This window comes from Podarcis gaigeae (genome assembly GCF_964106915.1).
Source record: "Podarcis gaigeae genome assembly, chromosome: 10".
Lineage (NCBI taxonomy): Eukaryota > Metazoa > Chordata > Lepidosauria > Squamata > Lacertidae > Podarcis > Podarcis gaigeae.
In genome coordinates, this window is record NC_139686.1 from 3330829 (window position 1) to 3349169 (window position 18341).

The 18341-nt window shown below is 48.1% G+C and overlaps 1 protein-coding gene across 1 annotated transcript; it reads right to left on the minus strand.

Annotated features, from left to right (window-relative positions):
• Positions 1–2327: 2327 nt before the first annotated feature.
• Positions 2328–18055, minus strand: LOC310825840 (uncharacterized protein; the record flags this gene model as incomplete). Its single annotated transcript, XM_083699662.1, has 2 exons — positions 2328–2819; positions 17320–18055. 2 exons carry the CDS (start codon positions 18053–18055, stop codon positions 2470–2472), a joined length of 1086 nt encoding a protein of 361 aa, XP_083555788.1. The 3' UTR covers positions 2328–2469.
• Between the last annotated feature and the right edge of the window lie 286 nt (positions 18056–18341).

The following is an 18341-nucleotide window of genomic DNA, read 5'->3' on the forward strand; positions in this document are numbered from 1 at the left end:
ACAAGAGGCAGAGGCCACCAATAAAGGTGGTTAAAGGAGGAGGAGGCCAATCTGTGGAGGAAGAGATGGTGATGCATGGCTCCTCTGCTCTGTCTCCCCTATAGGAGGGAGCCCTCTGGCCTGATCCTGCAGGGCTCATTTTCTCCTCCAGTGCTTAGTGTTGGGATGCAGCCAAGGAATTGGGGGGAAATGGCAGCCCCCCAGCTGTGCTGGGCGATCTCCAGTCCTTGGATCAGCATGAAACTGCAACCGAGCTTCAGCAGTCTTCAGAAACTGGGCACACACACTCAGCAGAGTAAACACACAACAGAAGTGGCTGGAGAGGCATATGTGAGCAGATTTACAAGCAGTTTATTCAGCACACATCAGGACAAAGGAATCATGTCTGCTCTCCTTCATGTCCAATGCAAGACAGCACCCCACCTGAGGCACCACTTTAGCTAATGAGGCCTCCTGCTGCTGCCACGCCGCCAGAGCATGATTTCTGTTCTCATCCTCAAGCAAAGTTCTTAACCCGAGGTAATATTTCTGGGTTAGCGGTGTCTGTAACCTGAAACGTCTGTAACCGAAGGTACCACTGTAAACAAAGAGAAGTTCCCAGCAAGCTGTGCTGGAGTGTAAACAGGCATGTGACACACAACAGTCATGCCTGTCCCTTAAGATGGAACGGAAATATTCTAACACTTAGTTCCTCCAGATGCAAGTGTGGCCTCTGAGATTGCTGGGGTTGGACTAGATGATTCTTGGGGTGTCATCCACCTCTATAGTTCCATGAAAGCACCACTGGAGGTCTCACAAGGCACCCAGAGCAGGAGATGTCCTGCTGGAATGGAAACAACCAGTGCAACTGTTTTAAAACAGGAATCCAATGTGTTTGTTGTGGGGGGACTCAGTGGGGAGGGGTAGACCCATGGATGCTGCCTTGATCTCCTTGGACAAAGAGGTAGGAGAGAAATGCCATTCATAAAGAGAGGCAGCCCAGCCAATCATCTGGCTGCTGCATTTTGGGCCAGTTCCCGAGTCACCTTCAAGGCAGTTCCACACAGAGAGCGTTGCAACCATCCCATCTGGTGCAGAGCAGGGAGGACCAGGGCCATGTCTTCTCTGTCCCAAAAGGTCTGTAGGGTGGGGAACTAGCCTGAGCTGGACATGGGCCTCAAGCGACCATGATGGACCCAGGAGTGCCCTCAAGTATTTATGACTGGGGTGGGAGCATGTTAAGCAATGTAACATCATCATCATCATCATTACTGTTAGTTCCCTGTCTGTAATCCGAATCTCCTAGAGCAAATTACAAAATCTTTAAAAACAGTTGAAAACAAATTAAAGTGATACCTCTGGTTAAGAACTTAATTCCTTCCGGAAGTCCGTTCTTAACCTGAACCTGTTCTTAACCTAGAGACCACTTTAGCTAATGGGGCCTCCCGCTGCCACTGTGTGATTTCTGTTCTCATCCTGAAGCAAAGTTCTTAACCCAAAGTACTATTTCTGGATTAGCAGAGTCTGTAACCTGAAGTGTATGTAACGTGAAGCGTCTGTAACCCAAGGTACCACTGTACTCTCATAGAAAGGCGAGTCCTACTTTATTTGCTTTTGAGTGCACACAGATGCACCCGTCTTGCATGCTTGAGTAAAGCAACTCCAGGGCAGGAGGAGAGTAGGGGCCACGTGTAGAGCAAGTCCCACACTGAGGTCAAAAACACACACAGAGGCAGAAGGACTTCTTCAGTAATAGTTTACTGAGCTTTCAAAGCATACAGTTCTCACTGGGTCCCCAGTGAGGCACAAAACTTAGCTCCTGAGAGCAAATCCAGTTTCAGCAGTAAAAAAAATACAGCACACAGGAAATCTAAGTCAGGCAGACACACCGGCAGAAGGGAGCAAGGGAGGAAAGAGGCTGGAAGGACACAGGGCAATGGATGTGTGTCTTTCGCTTCCTGTCGTCTGGGAGGGAAGTCAGGAACTCGGCATCTGCAGGGGCTTCATGAAGAAAAGATTTCTGTCAGCTGCTTCCAGACAAATCAGCATCCCAGAAACACACACTGTAATCTGTGGCGTCTTGCCATATCAATTGTTTTTGGAAGGTTATCACAATGTGGCCTAGAAACCAGTTTGGGACAACATATCGCCCAGCCCTAATCCTCACTGACCACCAGCAATCCAGATAAACACTCACCCTTTCTCTGTCGAAAGGTAATTTAAATCTTAGATTATAATCACATTGTTTGACATTGCCTTCAATATTTCATTACTATACAGTTTTACACATAAATACCAGAACTTCACATACACAACATGTATTAAAGACTGATTTCCTCCTGAGTCCGTGAGTCTGTTGATTTAGAACTTCCACTAGGACTGAACCTCTATCTACTTTCCTGATATTTATAAGGTTTGTGTTTTGTGTGAGTTTGTTGACATAAATCAAGGGTTCCGCTCTGACTGCAGCTCCTTCCACAGTCCATACATTTAAACAGTTTCTCCCCTGTGTGTCTGCTGATGTTTTCTAAGGCTTCCATTCTGCCTGAAGCTCTTTCCGTACTCAATGCATTTAACTGGTTTCTCCCCTGTGTGAGTCCGTAGATGCGTTCTAAGGTTTCCATTAACACTAAAGCTCTTTCCGCACTCCAAACATTTATATGCTTTCTCCCCCGTGTGAATCCTCTGGTGCAATTTAAGTTCTCCATTCTGACTGAAGCTCTTTCCACAATCCAAACATTTAAATGGTTTGTCCCCTGTGTGAGTCCCTTGATGTTTTCTAAGTTTTCCATTTTCTCTAAATCTCTTTCCGCACTCCATGCATTTAAATGGTTTCTCCCCTGTGTGCGTCTGTTGATGTGTTCTAAGTTTTCCATTGAAACTGAAGCTCTTTCCACAGTCGATACATTTATATGGTTTCTCCCCTGTGTGAATCCTCTGGTGCACCTTAAGGTCTCCATTCTGACTGAAGCTCTTTCCGCACTCCAAACATTTAAATGGTTTCTCTCCTGTGTGAGTCCGATGGGGTATATTGGGGTGTCCACTCCGACTGAAGCTCTTTCCGCACTCCATACATTTATATGGTTTCTCCCCTGCGTGAATCCGCTGGTGTAATTTAAGGTCTCCATTCTGACTGAAGAACTTTCCGCACTCCATGCATTCAAATAGTTTCTCCACTGTGTGAATCCATTGATGTGGCTTCCATTTTGACTAAAGCTCTTTCCACACTCCATACATTTAAATGTTTCCTTCCCTTTATGTTCCTGTTGATGTAGACTTAGGTGTCCCCTCTGACTGAAGTTCTTTCCACACTCTGTGCATTGAAATCGTTTCTTGCCCATGTGAGTCCACTGATGTCTTCTAAGTTTTCCACTATCAGTGAAACTTTTTTCACTCTCCATACCTTTAAATGGTTTCTCCCCTGTTTGAGTTCATAGATGTGAGATATGTGTGCTCATTCAGTGAAGCATATTCCACATTTCACACTTTTTAATGGCTATTCCTAATGAAATGAAAGGTTCCCCATCTCCCAGAATTCTGTCTTCTGTATCACCTTCTTCAGAATGGGCGGAAAGGAAATCCTATTTTGGTTTCAAGGAAGAGAACAAAGGGAAAGAGAACACATCATACGCCATTAGCAGCTTTTCTTATTTCAACATTTCCTATATTCCCCCGCCTCCTACCCATGTTCCCAGTTTTTAGGAAACGAAGATGCAATGATGTCAAATGATAGTAATGGATCAGCAACCTTTCGTAATACTCAATCATCGTTAATAAAGCAGCATGATCTTGGAATACAGCCTTTTCAAATTGATTGTTTCCTCACAAGGAAAGACAGCTGCTCTCTTTCCATGAACAGGCCCTCTCTTTCTCTGGTTCATGATTCCTTTGGACATTCCCCATCCTCTGCATCATAATTCTCCATCCACCTCTATCTCTTAATGAATCACCTGCACAGTCCCATTGGCCTCAGGAGGTCCACGTGGACTATTATGTGAGACCCAGGTCTACATCTTCTCCAGGGACTGTGGTCTGGGTCAGTCAGAGAATTAGTGACCAGGCTTGGTGCTTGGGGTCAGCTGAATGGGTGCTCAGGGAAGCTCCTGTTCTTGGAGATGGACCTTCATCTATATGTCTCACATTGAATGGAGAGCGCAGGAGAAGTGGAAGGAAAGCAGTTAGCAAATGGAAACCGAAGCTTTTTCAACACTCCATACATTTAAATGGTTTCTCCCCTGTCTGAATCCGGTGGTGTAATTTAAGGTCTCCATTCTGACTGGAGCTCTTTCCGCACTCCATTTATTTAAATGGTTTCTCCCCTGTATGAGTCCGTTGATGTCTATTGAGGTTTGCGTTGAAACCAAAGCTCTTTCCGCACTCCTAGGCATTTAAATGGTTTCTCCCCTGTCTGAGTCCGTTGATGTCTTCTAAGTTTTCCATTATCACTAAAGCTCTTTCCACACTCCATGCATTTAAATGGTTTATCCCGTTTGTGTCCGTTGATGTATACTGAGGTGTCCACTCTGACTGAAACTTTTCCCACACTCCATAACTTTAAGTGGTTTCTCCCCTGTTGGAGGTCGTTGATGGGAACTAGGCGTTCTCATTCAATGAAGCATATTCCACATTTTAATTTCTATTCCTAATGAAACGAAAGGTGACCCATGCCCTGGAGTTCTGACGGTCTTCTCCATCTCCTTCTTCAGAGTGGGAGGAAAGGAAATCCTGTTTTGGTTTCAAGGAAGAAAACTGTGGGAAAGAGAACACATCAAGCTCCATTACCACCTTCTCCTATTTCAACGTCTCCTACACTCCCTCACCTCCTACCCATGTTCCCAATTTTTAGGAAATGAAGTTGCCATGTCAAATGATAGTAATTCATGAGCAACTTTCAAAATCCTCAATCAATGTTCACAAAGCAGCTTGATTTTTTAAAGAATTATGTGCTGTCTGATCTCATCCCCATCTTCTGACGCAGGACTATCTTATAATTACATTGAAAAGCAGGATATTCAAGGCAAATAGATAAACTGTACTTAGTGGAATGTGTAGTACCTTGAAAATGTATTATTGATTCACGAATGGCCTGAAGTTGTGTTATTTCTGTGGACATGAATTTATTCCTGTTCTGTCTTAAACATTATAATCATACGATGTCATGGGGTGTTAGGAGAGCGTTAGTACCTTTGGTGGGGGAAATGTCATGCACCTTACGGGGTAATTTATCCACCATTGGTCCTCACCCTCCACTCAGCTCTCACCTGTGGCTACCAGAAGCTGTCAGCATGGAACAGGGGCCACAATCCCAGGTACGGCTTCAACCAGTCGGCTAAACCAGTTGAGGATACCTGATGGGTCTCAAATCCTTGGTGGGTTGGGGAATTCTGCTGCAGGTGAAGGCATGCCCTGGTGGATGGAGAGGATGAGAACAACAGTGAATCCCACAGTCAAGGAGGCAGATTCTGCCCATGATGCAGAGGAAATGAGGGCAGATGGGCCTCGTCAACCAGGGAAAGGAGCCCATCGAGAAGGAAAACTCTGGTTGCAATACTTTGGTTCACTCCCTCACTTCCTCTTGAGTTATCTTCAGGAGAAGAAAAGGCTATGGAGGAAAACCTACAGAAATCCAGAGTGGAGTCTCTAAGATGGTTGGATGGTGCCCTGCACACCTCCTTCGAGCAACGCCTGCAGCCAAGCTGGTGTCTACCATACTGCTCTGCTTTCCTTGGGACCATATAAGCCAGGCTGAGAAGGGGGTCTTGTTGTCTAGGCAGCCCAGGACCCCCAAACACACTGTCCAGGCTCACAGTGCTGCTAACACAGCAGTTTCAGGGGGAGCGATGATCTCAGACCTGTGTATCAAAATCTCTCCAATGTGGAATATGCAAAACAGAAGTGCTGTTTATATCATACATCAATTAAAAGCTAATCAGAGTATTTGTCTTTTGAATAAAAGACCACCAAGTATCCGATGGCCCCTTCAAAGCTCATGAAAGTCTTGTGCTTGTAGCTTTTGGGGGTACAGGACCAGGAAAGCTTCTTCCACCATTATCCTTCCAATTGGGATTCAGGCCTCACCATGGGACTGAAACTGCCCTGGCTGCGCTGGATTATGATCTCCGATGGTCTAGAGCAGGGGTCTGCAACCTTTAAGACAAAAAGAGCCACTTGGACCCGTTTCCAAAAAAACAACAACAACTGGGAGCCGCAAAAACATTGCAACATTTAAAACAAATATAACACTGTATATATTGTTTCTTGCCTTAATGCTGTATATACAGGATCGTGCAGTCAGCTGTCAATCTCAAGAAAAAAGGACAAATAGCTAATTAAAATATTTAATTTACAACCAGTAAATTAAATACCACTTCAAAACAGTGACCAGTGTATATGGCCCCTTTCAATGCAGCCTGCTTACAAAGGCGGGAAAGACCAGCAATAAGCTGTTGCATAACGTTCCCCAAGGAAAGTGTTAGCTATTCACCAAACTTCCCCCTGCTTAGTTTAAAAAGGGGCTTCAGGCAACTAACTCCCACGTGGAATTTCCTATAGTAAGATGGCGGCCGCCTCAGAAGACCACATGGGCAGATAAGATGGCTGCTGGGACGATCCGGTTACCCAGCAACAGCACAGCTGTTTCCGACGCTTTTGAAAGCAGCCGGCAAAGCAAGCGTTGGAGCGCCGAAGCCACCTAACCCCCACAACTAGAATGCTGCGCATGTGACCAAATGGCGAGGACTTACTTTGCTAGAGACAAGCCCCGACACTACCACAAGCCTCCCTCTCTTCGCACCGCCCAGCCTCCCAAGAAAAAAACCCCACCTCAAACAGTCACAAAGCACAAATTCCACGCGACCGCAACTTGCTATGCCCAATAATCAATGCCCCAAAATGCCATAGAAAATTAATCAGGGCCCCATTGTACCATAAATCATAATCAGTGGCTGATGTAAATAATAATTAATAATGAGGCATTCGTCATTATAAAAATACCTTTTTATTATTCATTTGTTTGACCCCTCAGAATTACTCCTCCTCATAGAAATAAAATTAACAAGTTACCTTTTTTTGAGTGTGTGTTCTTCACTCCCCTTCAAAACAGTGACCAGTGTATACGGCCCCTTTCAATGCAGCCTGCTTTCCCCAAGGAAAGAACAATTCACCAAACTTCCCCCTGCTTAAGTTTAAAAAGGGGCTTCAGGCAACTAACTCCTCCGCCTCCTCCCCTCGCCTCCTCCCCTCGCCTCCTCGCCTCCTCCCCTCGCCTCCTCCCCTCGCCTCCGCCCCTCGCTTCCTCCCCTCCCCTCGCCTCGCCTCCACTCCTCGCCCACTCCTCGCCCCCTCCCCTCGCCCCCTCCCCTCGCCTCCTCCCCTCGCCTCCACTCCTCGCCTCCTCCCCTCGCCTCCTCCCCACGCCTCCTCCCCTCACCTCCTCCCCTCGCCTCCGCCGCTCGCTTCCTCCCCTCGCCTCCTCCCCTCGCCTCCGCTCCTCGCCTCCTCCCCTCGCCTCCGCTCCTCGCCTCCTCCCCACGCCTCCTCCCCTCACCTCCTCCCCTCGCCTCCGCCGCTCGCTTCCTCCCCTCGCCTCCTCCCCTCGCCTCCGCTCCTCGCCTCCTCCCCTCGCCTCCGCTCCTCGCCTCCTCCCCTCGCCTCCACTCCTCGCCTCCTCCCCACGCCTCCTCCCCTCACCTCCTCCCCTCGCCTCCGCCGCTCGCTTCCTCCCCTCGCCTCCTCCCCTCGCCTCCGCTCCTCGCCTCCTCCCCTCGCCTCCGCTCCTCGCCTCCTCCCCTCGCCTCCACTCCTCGCCTCCTCCCCACGCCTCCTCCCCTCACCTCCTCCCCTCGCCTCCGCCGCTCGCTTCCTCCCCTCGCCTCCTCCCCTCGCCTCCGCTCCTCGCCTCCTCCCCTCGCCTCCGCTCCTCGCCTCCTCCCATCGCCTCCTCCCCTCGCCTCCTCCCCTCGCCTCCGCTCCTCGCCTCCTCCCATCGCCTCCTCCCCGGAGCCGCAGCAAAGGCTTTAAAGAGCCACATGCGGCTCTGGAGCCGCAGGTTGCCAACCCCCGGTCTAGAGGCTGAGAGGAAAAGCTCTTTCCTGGTTCTGCTGGATCTCTCAGCGGCTTTGGAGACCTGTGACCATGGTATCCTTCTGGACCCTCTAGGGGAGCTGGGGGGCCTGCTATGCAGTGGTTCCCCTCCTTCCTCCTGGGCCATGTCCAGAATGTGGTGTTGGGGATGAGTGTTCAGACCCCTGGGTGCTCCCTTGTGGTTGCAAGGCTGCCTTAAACGATAGTGGGTGGGAGGAGGATAGAGGTTGCAGGAAGGAAAGGGTGGGGAGACATGACCCCCCACTTTCCAGGGATCCCACTGGTAGCTTTGTAGGGGTGGCCAATTCCTGGGTGGGAGGGAGAATCCAAGGCAGGTGTCATGATGGAGACGTGTCCCCAAAGACTGGTCTTCCTGGCTCTCTCCCCCCCTCAAATTCCTGCCCTTCCCTGCCCCAGGGATGCTCCCCCTCCCCACTTCCTCGATCCCCTCCCTCTGTCCCAGAGTCTCCCCTGAACCCAGAGGCCCCCCTTGGCGTGGCTCACCCGTCGCCCTGCGCCCCCATCTCTCCGTCTGATGGGCCCCCCCAAGACGAGCAGGGGAGGGACAGGGGGGTCTCTATCCAGGCGTCCCTCACGCCCGTTAACCCATTCATGGCTCACCTCTCTCGGCGCGGAAGCCACAGGGCCCCAGAGATGCCTGCGCGGGGAAATGGGGCGAGGGGGTTTCGTTGGGATCCCCTGGGTGGGCTTCCTAAGGGTCCAAGGAAAACCCTTTCTCAGCACGCGTGCAGGGATCCAGATCCACGAAAGGGGCTTTCGGGAGCTGGAGGGGGTCTCTGGATCCTTCTCTCGCCTCCCCCCCCCCCCCGCGACCCCTTTACCTCTTAGTCCTCGCTCAGGATTCTCCTTTCCTTTCCTGCAACATCCACTTGGGTGGGGGGAGATTTACCTGCCGCCCCTCCTCCCCTTTCCGAAAGCGCGCGCCCCTAGAGCAACCTGCAGAGCAGCAATCCGGCGCAGAAGCTCCACTTGCGGGAGAAGCAGGCAGTTTGGGAGGGGGGCTCACCCCCCCACATTCCCGGAGCAGGAGCCGGATGGCGAGGAGGAGGAGCATCATATTGGGGAGGGGATTTGGGGTTTGCGGTGGCGAGGTGTGGGAAGGATGTGCCGGGAGGGTGGAATTTGGGGTCGGGGAGGAGAGGAAGGTTCCCCCCTCCCCTCTTCCTTCTGTGAATCAGGAGATTGGGGCTGGGCTGATCCCGGCAATCCTCCTGCAAAAGTGGGGTCCCCCCCCACAATGTTTATATTGCAAAATCCTTCCTTCCCCCACCCCACGCCACGAGCTTAGATCCGTCTGTGTTTTAGGTATTGCTGCTGTTAAATCCAGGGGGGGGGGGCAGTCAAGACAGAAATCCATCGGGATGGTGGATTGAATCCTGATACTTTCCAAGGGGAAGCGCAGGAAAGCCTTGCAGCTAGGGGGATGTGTGAATACTGTTGTGGTGCTTTGGGGAAGAGGGTAGTTAAAAGGTGTGGGAAAGTGGGGTTGTGGTGGAGCGATGAACCCCAAAGGACTGAGAATTCACTGTGAACAGGACGGGCCCACCCAAGCCTCACCCCCTTGCCTAAAGCCTGACACCCCGCAATGTGATAGGATTGTGACTCCTGCCCTCAGCAAGCAAAATAGTCCCCCCTCCCCACCGGAGCAAAGCAATCCCCAGGATGCTGAGGGCTGTGCGGGACCCCCATTACTTGAAATGGAGGGAGCCGTGGGCTGTGGCTCTGTGTGTGTCTCAGGCAAAAGGGGGAGGAATGCTCTGTGTGTTTTGCTAGCAGTTAAAATTGCACTTTTGGGGGAAAGAGCTTTCTTTTTGTGTGCTTTGCATTGACGTTTTTGTCTCCAGCTCAGCCAGGGGAGCTGGGGCTGGAGGGCCAGCTGTGTGTGTGTTTGTGTGTGTGAGAGAGGGGGGACCCCCCCCCCGCAACAAGAGGCTGCCAGCTCTATGTATGTCTATTTATTTTATTGTCTCTTTCTTGGCCAAGATGGACTGAGGCTGTGAGGAAAGAGGGGAAAGTTTTCTCACTTTGTGTTTTGCTTGAAGGCTCCTCTCCGGCTGAGGGCTGGGGCTGCAGAGATCGGGCTCATTCCCCCCTTGGCACAACTGCGAGTTCTCTGCCCAGGACTGGCGGGCTGTGCAGCTGAGGGGGGGGGGCTTTTCGAGTCTTTTCTTTCCATAGACTTTCTCACTGTCGGCCTTGCTGGGGCAGCAGGCCACCAGTCTCTTTTCAAAAGGTTTCCCCCCACCTTTTATTTTATCTGCAACATGTCGGAAGGGCAGGGAGTCCCCCTTGTGTGCAACTTAAGCAGGAGGGCATAATGGGCGGGGGGGGACGGGTCACACTCACAGGAGGAATGGACTCCGTTACAAGGCATGGTGAATAATTTTGGCAAACTCAAATGCAAATACGGTGGAGCGACGAACCCCAAACAAGTGAGAACTCCCTGCGTACAGCCCCCCCCCCCGGGCTTGTAGGACCTGGACCTAACCAACCAGGTCTCTAGAAGCATGACAAAACACCCTGGATGTTCAGAGCAGTTTGCATAGGCAGACTCCTGGGTAGCAGTCCTGAGAGAGAGCCCAAAATAAGTTCAAAGGAGAGTATTGCACCTCGCTGATGGTGCAGTGGGCACTGAAGGAGGCAGAAGTAATCAAACCCCAAAAGAAAGAGCACTTTTCCAGAGGAGAGGAGAAAATGAAAGAACCGACCTGGCCCCCAATGGCTCCCATATCAGCCTTTAATTGGCCAGACCTAGGAGTTTTGATAGCCTTTGGGGGCATACAAGACCCGAGCCTTCTTCCCTTGGGGGTTCCCCAGCTGGTGCCTCCCCCCCTTTCACCCAGCCAGCCCATGACAGCAACAGCAGCAACAACAGTAAATTCATTACGATAATAGTATGTACACTGGTCCTCTGACAGGAAGAATAATAACTTCTGGGACTATGGAAAAATACTATCTTCCGCAAACACCAGAATAAGCAGGACCTCTGGGGTTGCCCCATGGGGTTCGTGGGGGAAGATGGGCCCCCCAGGAGACTTCCCTGGTACCTGCAGCCCCTCCTTCCCCCTCTTGCAATAAGGCTTGGGGTGGGGAATCTCCCATTAAATTACAGTATTTTAAGTTTTCTTCAGAATGCGTAGGAGGCAGGGAGAAGTTCTGGTGAAGAAGCAGTGTTCAGAAATCATGCGAAGGTGGGGTGACAGAGTTTGGTGCAAAAAACCAGTCACACACATATGCACTTGTGTTGCATGCTTGAGTACAGCAACTCCAGGGCATGAGCTAAGTATCAGCGGGGTAGGGGGCCACGTGTAGAGCAAGTCCCACGCTGAGGTCAAAAACATGCACAGAGGCAGCAGGACTTCTTCAGTAATAGTTTACTGAGCTTTCAAAGCCTACAGTTCTCACTGGGTCCCCAGTGAGGCACAAAACTTAGCTCCTGAGAGCAAATCCAGTTTCAGCAGTAAAATCATACAGCACACAGGATATCTAAGTCAGGCACACAAACTGGCAGAAGGGAAAAGGGAGGAAAGAGGCTGGAAGGACGCAGGGCAATGGAGGTGTGTGTTTCACTTCCTGTCGTCTGGGAGGGAAGTCAGCAACTCGGCATATTCAGGGGCTTCACAAAGCAAAGCTTTCTGCCGGCTGCTTCCAGACAAATGAGCATCCCAGAAACAGACTCTGTGATCTGTGGTGTGTTGCCATATCAATTGTTTTTGGAAGGTTATCACGATGTGGTCAAGAAACCAGTATGGGACAATATATCGCCCAGCCCTCACTAACCACCAGAAATCCAGATAAACCCTCACCCCTTCTCTATCGAAAGGGACTTTACATCTTAGATTATAATCACATTGTTTGACATTGCCTTCAATATTTCATTACTATACAGTTTTACACATAAATACCAGAACTTCACATACACAACATGTGTTAAAGACTGATTTCCTCCTGAGTTCATTTCTGTGAAGAAAAGAGTGGACTCTGAGAGGAAGACGTCCCACACTCCATACATCTAAATGGGTTCTTACATGTGAGAGTCTCTGGAAGACTCCATTCTAAATAAAGCACTTTTTGCAATCTTTTCATTTAAGCTGCTTCTCCTCTTTGAGTTTGTTGATGGTTTTAAGGGATTCAACTCCTAAAGTTCTTCCTGTCCATGAGTCTGGTGATTTAGAACATCCACTAAGACTGAACCTCTATCTACTTTTGTTTGGCTTTTGTGTGAGTTTGTTGACATAAATCAAGGGTTCCACTCTGACTGCTGCTCCTTCCATAGTCCATACATTTAAACAGCTTCTCCCCTGTGCGTCCCCCTTCATGGATCACTGCCTTGCCGTGGCGAAGGGGCTTGAAGAACTCAGAGAAGCTATGAACTATGCCGAGCAGGGCACCCAAGATGAGCAGGTCATAGTGGAGAGTTTTGACCAAACGTGATCCACCTGGAGGAGGAACCGGCAAGCCACTCCAGTATCCCTGCCAAGAAAACTCCATGGACAAAGACAACAGGCATATAAAAGATATGACGCTGGAAGATGAGCCCCTCAGGTCGGAAGACGTCCAACATGCTACTGGGGAAGAGCGGAGGCCAAGTACAAGTAGATCCAGAGCTGATGAAGCGGCTGGGCCAAAGCCGAAAGGACGCTCAGTTGCGGATATGCCTGGAAGCGAAAGGAAAGTGCAATGCTGTAAAGAAAAATATTGCATAGGAACCTGGAATGTAAGAACCATGAACCTGGGTAAGTTGGAGGTGGTCAAAAATGAGATGGCAAGAATAAATATTGACATCCTGGGCATCAGTGAACTAAAATGGACGGGAATGGGTGAATTCAGTTCGGATGACCATCATATCTACTACTGTGGGCAAGAAACCCGTAAAAGAAATGGAGTGGCCCTCATAGTCAACAAAAGAGTGGCGAAAGCTGTACTGGGATGCAATCTCAAAAATGATAGAATGATCTCGATACGAATCCAAGGCAGACCTTTTAACATCACAGTAATCCAAGTTTATGCACCAACTACTTGTGCTGAAGAAACTGAAATTGACCAATTCTATGAAGACTTACAAGACCTTATAGAAGTGACACCAAAGAAGGATGTTCTTCTCATTATAGGGGATTGGAATGCTAAAGTAGGGAGTCAAGAGATAAAAGGAACAACTGGCAAGTTTGGCCTTGGAGATCAAAACGAAGCAGGGCAAAGGCTAATAGAGTTCTGTCAAGAGAACAAGCTGGTCATCACAAACACGCTTTTCCAACAACACAAGAGACGACTCTACACATGGACATCACCAGATGGGCAGCATCGAAATCAGATTGATTATATTCTCTGCAGCCAAAGATGGAGAAGCTCTATACAGTCAGCAAAAACAAGACCTGGAGCTGACTGTGGCTCAGATCATCAGCTTCTTATAGCAAAATTCAAGCTTAAACTGAAGAAAGTAGGAAAAACCACTGGGCCGGTAAGATACAATCTAAGTCAAATCCCTTATGAATACACAGTGGAAGTGAGGAACAGGTTTAAGGATTTAGATTTGGTGGACAGAATGCCTGAAGAACTATGAATGGAGGCTCGTAACATTATACAGGAGGCAGCAACGAAAACCATCCCAATGAAAAGGAAATGCAAGAAAGCAAAGTGGCTGTCCAATGAGGCCTTACAAATAGCGGGGGAGAGAAGGCAAGCAAAATGCGAGGGAGATGGTGAAAGATACAGGAAATTGAATGCAGATTTCCAAAGAATAGCAAGGAGAGACAAGAAGACCTTCTTAAATGAGCAATGCAAAGAAATAGAGGAAAGCAATAGAATGGGAAGAACCAGAGATCTACGAAATGTACGAAATGTTCCTTTCATATCTCCAATTTTCTTGAAATTTCGTACAAAGATTTCCATAATAAAGGACAAAAGTGGAAAGGACCTAACAGAAGCAGAAGACATCAAGAAGAGGTGGCAAGAATACACAGAGGAATTATACCAGAAAGAAATGGATGTCTCGTATACCCCAGGTAGTGTGGTTGCTGACCTTGAGCCAGACATCCTGGAAAGTGAAGTCAAATGGGCCTTAGAAAGCACTGCAAATAACAAGGCCAGTGGAAGTGATGGCATTCCAGCTGAACTATTTAAAATTTTAAAAGATGATGCTGTTAAGGTGCTACACTCAATATGCCAGCAAGTTTGGAAAACTCAGCAGTGGCCAGAAGATTGGAGAAGATCAGTCTACATCCCAATCCCAAAGAAGGGCAGTGCCAAAGAATGCTCCAACTACCGCACAATTGCACTCATTTCACACGCTAGCAAGGTTATGCTTAAAATTCTACAAGGAAGGCTCAAGCAGTATGTGGACCGAGAACTCCCAGAAGTGCAAGCTGGATTTAGAAGAGGCAGAGGAACCAGAGACCAAATTGCAAACATGCGCTGGATTATGGAGAAAGCTAGAGAGTTCCAGAAAGACATCTACTTCTGCTTCATTGACTATGCAAAAGCCTTTGACTGTGTCGACCACGGCAAACTATGGCAAGTTCTTAAAGAAATGGGAGTGCCAGATCACCTCATCTGTCTCCTGAGAAATCTCTATGTGGGACAAGAAGCTACAGTTAGAACTGGATATGGAACAACTGATTGGTTCAAAATTGGGAAAGGAGTACGACAAGGCTGTATTTTGTCTCCCTGCTTATTTAACTTATATGCAGAATTCATCATGCGAAAGGCTGGGCTGGATGAATCCCTAGCCGGAATTAAGATTGCCGGAAGAAATATCAACAACCTCAGATATGCAGATGACACAACCTTGATGGCAGAAAGTGAGGAGGAATTAAAGAACCTTTTAATGAGGGTGAAAGAGGAGAGCGCAAAATATGGTCTGAAGCTCAACATCAAAAAAACGAAGATCATGGCCACTGGTCCCATCACCTCCTGGCAAATAGAAGGGGAAGAAATGGAGGTAGTGAGAGATTTTACTTTCTTGGGCTCAATGATCACTGCAGATGGTGACAGCAGCCACGAAATTAAAAGACGCCTGCTTCTTGGGAGAAGGGCAATGACAGGCCTAGACAGCATCTTGAGAAGTAGAGACATCACCTTGCCAACAAAGGTTCGTATAGTTAAAGCTATGGTTTTCCCAGTAGTGATGTATGGAAGTGAGAGCTGGACCATAAAGAAGGCTAATCGCCGAAGAATTGATGCTTTTGAATTATGGTGCTGGAGGAGACTCTTGAGAGTCCCATGGACTGCAAGAAGATCAAACCTCTCCATACTGAAGGAAATCAACCCTGAGTGCTCACTGGAAGGACAGATTGTGAAGCTGAGGCTCCAGTACTTTGGCCACCTCATGAGAAGAGAAGACTCCCTGGAGAAGACCCTGATGTTGGGAAAGATGGAGGGCACAAGGAGAAGGGGACGGCAGAGGACGAGATGGTTGGATAGTGTTTTCGAGGTTATCAGCATGAGTTTGACCAAACTGCGGGAGGCAGTGGAGGACAGAGGTGCCTGGCGTTCTCTGGTCCATGGGGTCACGAAGAGTCGGACTAAACGACTAAACAACAACAACAACAACCCCTGTGCATCTGCTGATGTTTTATAAGGTGTTCATTCTTCCTGAAGCTCTTTTCGCACTCCAGGCATTCAAATGGTTTCTCTCCTGTGTGAGTCTGTTGATGTCTTCTAAGTTTTCCATTATCACTAAAACTCTTTCCACACTCCTTACCTGTAAATGGTTTCTCTCCTGTGTGTGTCCGTTGATGTATATTGAGGTGTCCACTCTGACTGAAGCTCTTTCCACACTCCATACATTTATATGGTTTCTCCCCTGTGTGAGTCCGTTGATGTTTTCTAATTTGTCCATTATCACTAAAGCTCTTTCCACACTCCATACATTTAAATGGTTTCTCCCCTGTGTGAGTCCGTTGATGTTTTCTAAGTCTTCCATTATCACTTCCTTCGTACCTGCAGCCCCTCCTTCCCCCTCTTCAAATTAGGCTTGTGGGGAAATCTCCCATTCAATTTCAGTATTTCAAGTTTTCTTCAGAACGCGCAGGAGGCAGGGATGAAGTTCTGGAGAAGAAGAAGTGTTTGGAGATCATGCAGTGGTGGGGGTGAGTTTGCGGCAAAAACCATCTTGCATGTTTGAGTAGAGCAACTCCAGGGCATGAGCTAAGTATAACCGGAGTACGGGCCACGTGTAGAGCAAGACCCACACTGAGGTCAAAATCCGACACAGAAGCATCAGGACTTCTTCAGTAATACTTTACTGAGCCTTCAAAGCATACAGTTCTCACTGGGTCCCCAGTGAGGCACAAAACGTAGCTCCTGAGAGCAGATCCAGTTTCAATAGTAAAAAAAAATTAGCAGACAGGAAATCTAAGTCAGGCACACACACCGACAGAAGGGAGCAAGGGAGGAAAGAGGCTGGAAGAACACAGGGCAATGTGTTTTGTCAGGGAATGGTCTGAAGCCAAATATGGGGGAATCCATTCTCAAGCAGATTAGCTTTCCTCAGAAGAGGAGCTGGAGGGGGAGAAACGGCCCCCCTCGTTTCCAGTGGTCTCAGAAGCAGGGAGAGACACAGACACAGAGCAGATTAGACAGGAGTTACCTAGTTGGAGATAATGACAAGAGAAACAGGCTCAGCTGGCCCTGTAGCAGGAAAACGGATTTCCTCTGAGTGGAACATGTCCACACGCTCCATACATCTAAATGTGTTCTCCCTTGTGAGACTCCCTAAATGTTTCCTAAACACTCCATTATAACGAAAGAACTTTCTGTAATCCTTCCATTTAAACTGCTTCTCCTCTTTGAGTTTGTTGATAGTTTGTAGGGTGGCAAATATTGAAGTTCTTCCTGTGCATGTCTGTTGATGTTCCACTAGGACTGAAACTCTTATCGCCTTTGCTGACATTTATATGGTTTGTCTCTTGTGTGAGTTTGTTGATGAAAATCAAGGATTCCATTCTGCCTGCAGCTCCTTCGACACTCCATACATTTAAATGGTTTCTCCAATGTAAGTCTGCTGATGTTTTCTTAGATTTCCACTCCGATTGAAGACATTTCCACACTCCAGCATTTAAATGGTTTTTCACCCGTGTGAGTCTCTTGATGTCTTCTAAGGGTTGCATTGAAATTGAAGCTCTTTCCACACTCCAGGCATTTAAATGGTTTTTCCCCTGTGAGTCAGTTGATGTTTTCTAAGGGATCCACTATCACTAAAGTTCTTTCCGCACTCCATACATTTATATGGTTTTTCACCCGTGTGAGTCCGTTGATGTGTTCTAAGTTGTCCACTATCACTAAAGCTCCTTCCACACTCCATACCTTTATAAGGTTTTTCACCCGTGTGAGTCCGATGATGAATATTGAGGTGTCCACTCTGACTGAAACTCTTTCCACACTCCATACATTTATACGGTTTCTCCCCTGTGTGAGTCCTTTGATGTTTTCTAAGGGATCCATTATCACTATATCTTTTTCCGCACTCCATACATTTATATGGTTTCTCCGCTGTGTGCGTAAGTTGATGTGTTCTAAGTTGTCCATTATCACTATATCTCTTTCCACACTCCATACATTTATATGGTTTTTCACCCGTGTGAGTACGATGATGAATATTGAGGTGTCCACTCCTCCTGAAGCTCTTTCCACACTCCATACATTTATATGGTTTCTCTCCTGTGTGAGTCTGTTGATGTCTTCGGAGGGTTGCATTGAAACTGAAGCTTTTCCCACACTCTATACATTTAAATGGTTTCTCTCCTGTGTGAGTCTGTTGATGTTTTCTAAGGGATCCACTATCACTAAAGCGCTTTCTGCACTCCATACATTTATATGGTTTCTCTCCTGTGTGAGTCCGTTGATGTTTTCTGAGGGATCCATTATCACTAAAGCTTCTTTCACAATCCATGCATTTAAATGGTTTCTCTCCTGTGTGAGTCTGTTGATGTCTTCGGAGGGTTGCATTGAAACCGAAGCTTTTTCCACACTCCATACATTTAAATTGTTTCTCCCCTGTGTGAGTCCGCTGATGTATATTAAGGTGTCCACTCTTAATGAAGCTCTTTCCACACTCCTTGCATTTAAATGGTTTCTCCCCTGTGTGAATCCGGTGGTGAAATTTAAGGTCTCCATTCTGACTGAAGCTCTTTCCGCATTCCATACATTTATATGGTTTCTCCCCTGTATGAGTCCTTTGATGTCTATTGAGGTTTGCGTTGAAACCAAAGCTCTTTCCACACTCTAGGCATTTAAATGGTTTCTCCCCTGTGTGAGTCCGT